This window comes from Megalobrama amblycephala, linkage group LG13 (genome assembly GCF_018812025.1).
Source record: "Megalobrama amblycephala isolate DHTTF-2021 linkage group LG13, ASM1881202v1, whole genome shotgun sequence".
NCBI classification, from domain to species: Eukaryota; Metazoa; Chordata; class Actinopteri; order Cypriniformes; family Xenocyprididae; genus Megalobrama; species Megalobrama amblycephala.
Genome location: NC_063056.1, coordinates 12326747 through 12338536, shown reverse-complemented (window position 1 = coordinate 12338536; position 11790 = coordinate 12326747). Strand labels below are relative to the sequence as shown.

Genomic DNA, 11790 nt, shown 5'->3' with positions numbered 1-11790 from the left:
TCCATGCATAATCCTATCATTTAAATATTCAATTCAGTTTTGGCAAATGAAAAACGATCATTTTGTTTTTCTGTATGCTGGTGTTCCATGTATATTTTGACCATTTAACTTCTTATTTGAAAAGGAATAATGAAAAATGGAAAGATGGCTATTTTCATTTTGTTTGACAAAACGAAAAACACAATTTCGGCTCTATCTCCTTATTTGTGATGTGTAAATCGGATTATGGCTACAATATGTCATTCGCACATGTGGGCGGCACTGAACTGCCCTTTTCATCTGATTGGTCAAATCACCACGCCTTCTGTACAACATTAATTCATAAAGACTCAGCAGTGCCAATGTTTTTACACTTTAATAAAATGTTGTTGTGCATCACTCACTGTTAACTGTGCGTTATACACCGCGTTCCAAATTATTATGCAAGTGACATGATTATGCAAGTGATTTCAGTAGAATAAACATTCAGGTTTTAGTTTTTCTAAGAAAATGTTGTTTATGTATCCATGTCTTTTTAGACAAAATAATTTTCCAGGTCTATGGAAACCCTACTTAGAAGTTGTTCCACATTATAAAGCAAGTCACAGTTCTCATTCAATATGGGGAGTAGGAAAGATCTTTTTGAAGATGAAAAGCATGAAATGGTGCAATGTTGTGCAAAAGGCATGAAAACAACTAATATTGTGTGAAAACTGAATGGAGATAATCGAATTATAAGATTTGTGAGTGATTTAGAGCACAGCAGAACTCAGTCAAATAAAGGATTATTAATGAAAGTTCCTGTCAAAAAAATTAATTATTGTTACAGCACTAAATAACCTGTAGATTGATCATTATTGTGACACATGAAATGAGAAAAACAACTTGTAATTAGAAAAAAAGTACCGCTTCAGCAATTTATTTACCGTACTCGAAAACTGCTTTCCGGACCTAACCGCGGGAAACAATGATGAAATCGCATGTTATCTGGCAGCTCAGTCAAGGGTTGCTGTCGTAACTTGGAATGCAAATGTAGTCAGGGCTCTGAGAAAATCTTTAAGAAAAAACTTTGAGAAAAAACTTCTCCTAGTCTGCTATACTGTTATAAAGATCTTGCTGATTTGTGTTACAAGCTAACAGAAAAGGTCACATTGGTGAACTGTTTCAAACCACCAAAATTTGGCCAGATTTTGATCAAAATGATATCTGTTTGTTTTCCAATTTTTCTGTGAGAATGAGAGCCTTAACACTGCACATTTTGTATGTCTCCTTAAACCGTTGATTCAACTCCATAGTATGTAGGTACTACATTTGATGAAGTGCTTACTTGGTGACCATTAATAAAGTACATTCTCAAAATTAGGTATGCATGTAGTATGAGTACAATCTGGACATAATGGGCCTGTAGTAACTGTCCCAGTTCTGAAAAATGCTAAAGCCCAGTACAGTACACTTAACGCACACTAAATCCGCTTCGGAGCGATCTTTGAGGTTAAGCATATTTCGTCATTCATCATGTACACATGCCCCGATTTTGCATAAGGTCTATGAAAACTTTTCAGTGCAAGTTAAAATAATTAATGTTACATATAATTTGTTTGTAAATTGTAAAGTTTGGCACATTTTATTGGGGCAGGGACTGCAGAGATTATATGTAGTGTGTAAAATGTTTGAAAATGAAGCACCACAATCACACATTGATTAAGTGTGTCCCATTGAGGAAACCAACGCTTCTCAAACCTGTCCTGGGGATCCCCCACCATTGCACATTTTGGATGTCTCCCTTATCAGACACACCCAAATGTCGCATTCTGTGTTAATGAGCTGTGACCTACGGTGTCAGTTGCGACGTATCCCCGCCATTTAAGAATACTCTCCCAAGACCTTATGGGATAGTAATGTGCACTTGAGAATCTCTTTTTGGCCAAAAGCTAAACATGGGTGTTTTGGAACAAAGCAAAAAAAAAAAAGTCTGATTCTATTCCTGTAGATACACTGTTATTGTAGATTTAGTGACAAATGCAAATAAACCTTTTTCGATGTAGTCTAGAAATGTGCGTAATCCGAGAAGCTTTCTTTGTTCTGAATGACGGGGGAGCATTTCACTGACAGCAAAGGAACACCCCTCTAGCTCGTGATTGATGCAAGCAACCTCAGGATGCTGTATACGGACATTTGACGACTAGAGGGGAGGTATTTGAGCCCATATCAGAGCTTTCATTTCTTTACCTTAATGAAAGAGACTGGAAAATGACCTTTTGTCTGATAGCATTTAAAGACAAGGTTATGGTAACTGCACCTTAAATCACTCTGTGAGATATTTGTCATCTTGTTTAAAGAGTACTATCACAAGGAGTCTTTGTTTTGTCTAAATTACTTAACAAATGCCTCTTAAGGCCACCAATGCTGTTTGAGAAAAGGGCGTCCCTGCATACCAACAGGTCAAAGGTTAGAATGGGGCGGGGCGTAGCCCAGAAGGTCAGCTTGAGCCTGCAGGAAAATGTTTGTTGTCTGGCAGATGGAACCATTCCGGGGGTAAATAATAAGATGGGGCTAAACTGGGCTGGAATGTTAAATTCAAAGAAACTTCCCAGTGGTAAACATGACCTGAAAGGGCAATCATGACTTTTTTTTTTCTTTTTTTTTTACTAGGAAACTCATATTTATTATTTTTCCAATAGCATGTGAAGGCAGCATAATTATGTGCCCAGCAACATATTTTTGCTTAAAATACACCACGTTCCAAATTATTATGCAAGTGACATATCAGTAAGATTTCGGTACAATAAACGTTCTGATTTTAGTTTTTCTAAGAAAATGTTTATGTATCCATGTCTTTTTAAATAACTGGTATCAATCTCAGACAAAATAATTTGCCAGGTCTATGGAAACCTTACTTAGAGGTTGTTCCACATTATTAAGCAAGTCACAATTCTCATTCAATATGGGGAGGAGAAAAGATCTTTCTGAAGATGAAAGGCATGAAATGGTGCAATGTTGTGCAAAAGGCATGAAAACAACTAATATTGTGTGAAAACTGAATGGAGATTATCGAATGATCCTAAGATTTGTGAGTGATTTAGAGCACAGCAGAACTCGGTCAGATAAAGGCTTATTAATGAAAGTTCCTGTCAAAAAAATGAATTGTATTTAAACATGTTTTTGTCATATTATACTAGCAGAATATGCCAAGAGTGAGGGTCTGATTCAACCAGATGTTTATGAGAGGGTGTTTCTGGACATACCTGTTGCTGGTTTCTGTTTACATTTACCTTAGTCACATTTTGTTTTTAGCCATACGTTAGCTTTTCCACATCCACCTATGAATTTGCAGTGTTTCCATGCAGATGTTTTTATGCATATTTTGAATTTATGCATACAACAGCTGGATTGGAAACAAGACTGCTGTTACATTATGTTGAGAATTTATATTATGCCAATTTAATTTTCATATTGTTTACATTGTTGAAAAAAATGTTTTATAAACTAAATTGACATTGCCAAAAAAAAAAAAAAAAAAAAAAAAAAATTATATATAATTAATTGCATATATCATTGTTACTCTATTGCCCGGTTTCACAGACAAGGCTTAAGCTAGTCCTAGACTAAAATGCATGATTGAGCTGTTTTAACTGAAAGCAACTTATACTGCCACATTTTGTCTCAAGATGCACACCAGTAATGTTTTTTTTTTTTTTTTTTTTCTAGTATATGTTTATAAAATATACTTAAATATTCTAATTGAAAAAAAGCCCAATCCTAACTTAGGCTAAGCCCTGTTTGTGGAACCGGGCCTATATCACCCAATAAAATGTCCAAGTAAGATGATATTTAAATTCCTAGTTTTATGTTCAAAGCTCTGTAGTTTTTATTGTAGGCAATGCAATGCGATACAATAAGTTATTCTTTTGTTTTCTTTATTAAAAAAAAAATCATGATAATTTAGATATGATAAAGTAGGCTTTACATACATTAGATTAATGTTCAATATACTTTAATAAAATAGTAAAAACACTCACCACATATACAGGATCCAAAGAGGTATAACTTTATTTAATTGTAAACAACCAAACATTTAAAAAAAAAAAAAAAAAAAAAAAACTGCATAGGAAATGTTTAAAGTCCACAAAGACAAAAGAACAAGACTGCAGACCACCAAATATTTCATATAGTCTCATCAGCCTTATTCAGAGTAATAAATGACTCTTATGTAGCTTTGGTTGAGAGGGTGACAGATAGTGGGATGTTGAGTTATGAAACAAAGATATGGAGAGAGTGGTGGGCCTCTTAAAGGGCACCTAAGCCAATATCATCCACCCGAGGACAACTGACCTGGAATCAGCATTTGCTACTTTGATTCTACCCCAATCGTTATATTTTAAAAGGCAAAACTGATTCCAGGTGAGATCTTTGGGCAGAATCTCCCCACACCTCTTTGCTTAGCCTGTCTCACAGCCAAGCCTCTTAAAAGCACTGTGACTTTAGAGCTTTAGAAAGCATTGATGTACATATCAAATTTCAGTGCCAGGGACACAGGGTCTAAATGTCCATCTTCACTACATTTCTAATTCTGAGACAGACTGTTGTCCTCAAAGTTCTTGAAAACTTATTTTCAAGCTTTAAGGCATTTCTTATCTCAAGGCAATGAATTTTGTAGCAGCCTTTGAATGCAAATCCATTTAATCATAGCATATCCTTCCATCAGTTAAAGAGGTAAATGATTCCTTTAGTTACATGGAGTTTAAAGTTATAAAAATCAAGATAGTATTGTGTGAAGAACACAAAATTGAGACATGCTGGTATTAGGTTATGAGTTGTTCACCCTCTCATTGACTTATCTGTGACATGGTTGAAAAGGATCCCATGGAATTCAACAACAGCATTTTTACCATCAAAACAACACAAAAAGCTCATGAGGTACTAACAAAGATTCACTATCAAACTGTAGGAAACAAATATTGAATTTTAATCAAATCTCAAATCTCTACAAAGCTACCTGAGTTGTTTTAATGTGTGTATACACATCTTTTTTTTTTCATAAGATAATACAATCATAAAAGGGTCTATGACCACACAATTCTGAACTTACATTTTCTGTTTTTCCCCAGTAAGGAAGAAGTCATAAGTTGGAATACACCAGAAATGGTGACAAAACCCGTACAATTAGAGACCAGAGGTCCAAAAAAAGAAAGAAAAAAAAAGAAAGAAAAACTGCAATGATCTGAAATTCAAAGACACAGACTGAGTTTGATAACAGCGACTTTCATGTCCATTGAGGCAGAAAGTATGTAGATGGCATACAGTATCAGTCCTAAAAAGTGAATCGTCTCTCTCAAAGTATAACTTACACTTTTAATAGTGTCCTAATCACTGCTAAAGGGGTTTTAAATAGTGGCTTACTGATCTCGCTTCAATCATCACAACCCACAAAATGGCTGCCCGATTCCTTCGCCAATTCTAACGCTACCACCACACAGTTGGAAATCAGTTCTCATCGGGAACTGTGGGAGCTGGATTCAAACATTTTTCCATCTTTGGTCCTGTAGGGCACCTGCTCAAAAACTCGTGTTACACACAAAAGCCAACGTCCAGGGACGTGTTCAGCGAGCGTTTTGCCTCTATGTTAAGATATCGACAGCGTGCTGAAATACAAGAATGGTCAATGCCAAACATATTAATCTTTGGGCAAACGTGAAAAATCGATTTATAAATACATCCACACACTGAGGTTTCATTTGAACAAGGTCTTTGGCAGTTTTCCAGTTCTGATTTGATTCCAAAAGCTAAAGCTAAGAAGCTGTGGTAAGGCATCTGAATGGAGCCCAATGAGGTACCTTACTCTGTAAAGCTATCTAGAAATAGTACAATCATATAGTCAACCACTCACCACAACCTAACAAATGATATTCGCTTTTTTTTTTCCCCCGGTACATTATAAAAGTGTCCGTTTTCTACCTCCCTCCCCTCGTTTTCCAACATCCATGTTTTACATCCACCTGTCTTCAAGGACCTTTACAGCATGCAAAAAAATATACATTTAAAGTTCCCTCTTAAAGAGAGCAGGGATTCAGCGTGAAAACTTTGCAGCTAAATTCTAATCAGATCAAATGTGATATTAATACTGTAAGACAGGGAAGATGTGTGTTGGTGGAAGCAGCAAATCTTTTTCTTTATTGCATAAGCTTCTTACATCCATCGAATGGGCTTCCGTTAACCACGCTGGTCCTTTTATTCTTCTGTTATGGTCTAATGTGCAGATGTCTATCAATTTTCGTGAATCTGACTACTTTCCACTCTTACCATATGTAAAAAGCAACATTATCATATAATTCACATCTCGCTTTAAATTGCAACATAAATATGCCTGATGATCCACAATTTGAAGTCAATATTATGTTTATAATGAGGTAATATACATAAAAAGAACACTAAAGAGAGACTCACTTTATAAATGAAAAACAAACGCTCGATGCAATGGTGACCTTCAGAATCATTTTTGGCACATGCCTATTTCCTATAGTCACCCTTTGGCAAAGACATTCAATTTCGATTTATCTAGCATCACGAAAGGCACAGGTAACTACATGCAAGCACGTTAACACTTATGACAGGACACAAGATAACGGCAGCCTACAGGAAAACACTGGGGCAAAACATTGTGACCGCTTTCCAATAGGTCATCCAGCTCTCCCACAATTTCTGATATTAAATGATACCTCAAGTTTAAAACGGAAAGCATAATGCAAATTTTCCTCAAAAGTTATAAAGGGTTGGTTCTGTAAGTGGGCCTGCAATGTATGTACGGTCCAGCACACGTTCACCCACTTCGAAATATCCAACACACACGCACATGATGCTTGCAAGAACAGGAACGTACAAATTAACAAGGGCCACAATGAAAAACTCTGAATTTAGTGGTTAATGATTCTCATTGCCTCTTTGCAAACTTCATATAACAACTTGTGATAACTTTGAGGTATGACAACAATGGCGAGATATACTTTCCTGTCATCATAAATAAACTTCCATAAGAAGTTTAGGCAGACTATAATGGGAGAGCCATGTGCTTTTGTTCAGCTGTATACCAGTGCTAAATATTTATATATTATTATTTTTTTCTTTATCCCAATATACTTTGCTTCCTCTTAATCAATTGAACACAGAAGCAAACAACACTTTAAAGACAGGCACAAACTATCCAATTTCAAACTGGGTTCAATTGATTCTAAGTGTTTTCAGTTTTCAAATGATGTTACACTGACAGAGTGAATGGTCTTCCTGGAGATCTTTCTTTAAACTGGCACAGGAAGCACTGTAGGCCATGCTCTAATCAATAGAACAACAAAAAACAACTTGTGATCTAATGCAGCTGTCTGTAATGAGACTCTTACAAACTTGGTCTCACAATACATCAAACATTGAAAAAAACACTATAAAAAGTTTCCCAAGTCTGAAATCCTAAATCATTCATATGAAAAGACAAAAAACTATAGCAACAAAAAGATAAGGGCTGGGCCATTTTTACACTTAGATATTCCATTTAGTGTCTGCATTTTTTTAATTTTTTTCCCACCCCAAAAATAAAATAGATCTGAAGATCTTCTTTGAAGAACATCCTCCATTTCACTCTTTTTTTTAATCATAACACATTTAAAATAATCATGGGATTTGTTCTTCTGCAGCTGCATTTCTCTTGTTGCAAACTCCTGATTACATCATGATCCTATTAAATTACTAAATTCAGATAATTTGCTAAGTTTAGCAGTCTCTTTCATTAGTTATACAACATTAATTTTTTGGTAACTGCTTGCATAATTTTCAAATGGAAAAGACCGTAATGTGAGGTAAATGTGTAATGAGGCTCATGGACCCAGAGGTATAATTCGGTAAATGAGGTAAGAGGTTTAGATGAGGTACGAGATAAAGATGATTTAAAATGTACACGAAAATTCAAGCAAAGAAAACATAGCAGTAGATATATCAAAATGCTATCCTAATGTTTCTGCCAAAACATGCAGCTCTGTTTTTGTCCATCGCTATGAGAAACATTCAGGGATATAACTTGCGTTCTTTGCACAGTAACAATCAGGGAAAAAAAAATTGTGCGAACTGTGCAAATATCCAAACATTGCTTCATTTTGTTTTTTTGTTTTTTCTGTTTTTTGTCCTCACATTTTACGAAAACAAACAAAAAAAAAAAAAAAACACTGAGGTAGACATTTCTTTATAAAACTTCACGGACTACGTCTCTGCACAAACGTGAGTACATTCATACATAAGCTAGATGAGGTAGGTGGGATGCAGAGAGAAAATATTTCAAGAATGCAAGTAATTCCCTGAGAAAAAAAGAAGAAAAAAAAAAAACGAAACAAGATTTGAAGACGCATACCAAGAGCAAAACACTCTCAACTTGCAGCAGTCAAAACTGTGCTGTAACGGCAAGCATTTGGTGTTACACGATCACTGAGATCGTACAAAACTATCCACAACTGTAGTCACCTCGCTAAGATCAAGCTGCATTTGCTCATGATAGATGTGCAAAATCTCCTTTTCCATTTGTCCACAGCTACAAGTTTTGTATTTCAAAGGATAAAAGGTCAGAACACGAGGATTCGGTTGTTTCCAAAGTCCACGGCCACAATCATTCCATCTGGGGTAACCGCTATACCAGAGGGGCGATCCATTTGGCCAAAGCCACTTCCTTGAGTCCCAAACTTGCATAAAAAGTTGCCGTTGGGTTCAAACACCTGAATGCGATGGTTGCGGGAGTCAGCCACGATAATACGATCCTCCTGGTCCACGGCTACACCTTGCGGGCGCAAGAACTGGCCATTTCCGGTTCCCTCTGACCCAAGGAAGCGAGCTGACTGGCAGTCGGGCCTGATGACAAGCAACCGATGATTGTTGAAGTCGGTCACGACGAGGTGGCCTTCCTGATTGAAGGCCACACCGCGAGGCGAGTCAAAATGTTTCCAGAGGGCACCTTCGAATCCGTATTTGTTAAGGAAAGTCCCGTCAGGCCCAAAGAGTTGCACGCGGTGGTTGCGTGTATCCGAAACCAGGATCTTTCCCTCAGAGTTGACGGCAACATCCCATGGGTAGTTGAACTGCCCATTTTTGGTTCCCTTCTCGCCAAATTTCAGAAGAAACTGGCCATCGAATGTAAAGATCTGGATGCGGTGATTGTCCTTATCTGCCACAATGATTCTTCTCTGGCTGTCACAGGCAACCCCAGCTGGGCGGTCAAACTGGCCCGGTCGTGAGCCCAAAGTGCCAAACTTGTGGTGGAACGTGCCACAAGGCTTGAAGATCTGCACACGGTTGTTGCTTCGGTCAGCGACCACCACATAGCCCTCCTTATCCACGCAAATGCCCCAAGGCCGACACAGTTGCCCATCCCCATCACCCTCTCCTCCAAAGGTTGCGATGGGCAAGCCAACACCACCGTAACTTCGACCGGACTTGACCATCACTTTGAAGGGACTTCCCTCAATGTGCTGATTGCATATAAGCACAGAGAGCAAATGGTCACCCTCGCTCTTGGGCAGATAACTGACTGTGTACGTTCCATCTTGGTGATCAGAAACATCTGCACTGGACAGATTACCATCCGGACTCATAAGCACAACTGAGACGCTGTCACCACCGGACAACCGAGGTTCACCATCATGATCATACCCTACAACAGTAAAGGAAGCTGGCTTTCCTTGCAGTGCTCTTTTGAGGCCTTCACCGTGAGCTTTGGAAGCTGTGGCGAAGGCTCCACTGCTGATGAGGCCCATGGACTTGATGGCAATCAGAAGAGCCTGGTCTGGAGGGGTAAACATGATGCGATCGTCTTCTTGGGGCTGTAGGAAGCAGCGGAGGGATTTAAGCTCCTGTAGCTGATTTAACATGTGCTCGCGTGCTAGTAGGACGTCTATGCTACGGCCTTCTTCTAAAACCTGCGTCACTGTGGCGATAGTACTATCCAGTTTGGTGAGATTCTGGTGTAGTTTCTCAACCTGCAGGTAAAGTGATTTTGCCTTCACCTGGCGGATCTTCTCCACCTGTGCAGGAAACAAAATTGGTTGATGATGCTTCAAAAAGTATTTCAAAGCAGAGCCATGACTATATTTTATACTTAAATATGAAGACAGATTTTTTAAAAGGTAGTTGTTATACTCCATGAATTTAATGTTCATTCACCTTCCAGAGAAGCTCACATTCTCGTTCCTCCAGAGCTTTCTTATGACGTAGAGTAATCGTTTTCACTTCTGACTGCACAACCTTAGCCTTCAGCTCCACCTGTTCAGCAATGGCTTGGGCTTTCTCGATGCTCAGCTGAAAGAAAATTCAAAGAAAGTGCTTAGATGCATGTACCTTTGTAAGGACATTGCAATTCACTGAAGGAGTCATTTCATTTTAGGCTATTTGAAATGGTCATAAAGAAAAATCTTATCTTATATATATATATATATATATATATATATATATATATATATATATATTATATTATATATGGCGCCAGGGCTATAGACTAACTTTACCGGAAGGGCAATAATCTGCAATAATTTAAACAGTAGCAAGAGAGACCAAAACTTTGATGATTTGTGGATTCATTACATTTTTTCAGGTAATTAACTGTTAGTTGGTTACGTCTTTAGAATGTCTATCTATCTTCACCAGTCTTTGACAAAGCACACAGAGGCTTAGAAGCTATGAAGAAAGAGCTAAGCTGGACAATGATGAACCTCAATGCCTAAATCAGGGGTTTGCAACTCTCGATGTAGACTTTCCTGCAGAGTTTAGCTCCAACCTTGACTCAGCAGCCTGTACCTTTCTAATAAGCCTGAATACCTTGATTAGCTTGTTTAGGTGTGTTTGATTAGGGTTGGAGCAAAACTCTACAGGAAAGTGAATCTTGAGGGCCAGATTTGAGAATCTCTGGTGTAAATCAGTGAATGAATTCATCCTTCATGTTTGAATGGCATTTCAGAAGTTTGTGTTTTTTAGGTTGTCATGGTTTACAAACTGCAAAATTTGAATTTGGATCTTGACAGCTGAAATCATTTCACTTCTAGTGCAAAGATTTAAAGTCATTTCTTTATTCTGCATTTATTTACCACCTAAAATATCTACTTAAAAAAAAGATATAAAATGACTGCAAAAAGGTCCAAATCAAACTAATAAATAAATAAAAGTAAATTAAATTACAAACTCTCCTCCACCAACCAAAACAGCTAAAATGTATTAATTTGAAAGGCTCCAAGAAAGAATGAAGGCTCCCTTTGTGATTTCACACAAAAGAGGGATAAAAGGTCCATCTTGGGTACAATGACCTCAAACATCTGCTTTAACAGCGATCTGCGCACAGTCCTACCTATGCATGTCAGCTAACATCTAAACTGCCCACCAACTAACATATCAATCTTAATTTACGTCTGAATCTGATTGAGCTTTCAGGGATTCCGCTTTAATCTAAGGGGCTTTCCCACTGGACATTTGCTGCAATCCGAGTTCGACTGTTCCCAGTGCCCACCGTAGCGTTGCTCTTGTTTCGCACTCACTTTATTCCATCAAACCCTGGTGAATGTGTGTTCATATTACATCACAAATGTACGGAGCCCCCTTTTGCACTCTCTCGCAAATGTTTTGCATTACCCGAGGAACTTTGCGAGTGAACGCAAAAGTTTTTGCAAAGGAACGCAAAGAGCTCAAAAGGTTTTGAGAGCGAACGGTAAGTTTCTCGGGGGAATGCAAAACGTTTTGCGAGCTAACACAAAAGCAGTGACTTATGGTCAAGACAGCTTTCATATTACCAGTTTTTCA

At 37.8% G+C, this 11790-nt stretch overlaps 1 protein-coding gene across 1 annotated transcript in view; it reads right to left on the bottom strand.

Moving 5' to 3' along the window:
* Positions 1 to 4006: 4006 nt before the first annotated feature.
* Positions 4007 to 11790, bottom strand: part of trim71 (tripartite motif containing 71, E3 ubiquitin protein ligase) — a 40284-nt gene continuing 32500 nt past the window's right edge. Inside the window, exons 3-4 of the mRNA XM_048154007.1 lie at positions 10168 to 10302; positions 4007 to 10028 (exon numbers count right to left, since the gene is read on the bottom strand). Coding sequence (XP_048009964.1) covers positions 8577 to 10028; positions 10168 to 10302 — 1587 coding nt within the window. The 3' untranslated portion in view covers positions 4007 to 8576. The remainder of the gene's footprint in view (positions 10029 to 10167; positions 10303 to 11790) is intronic.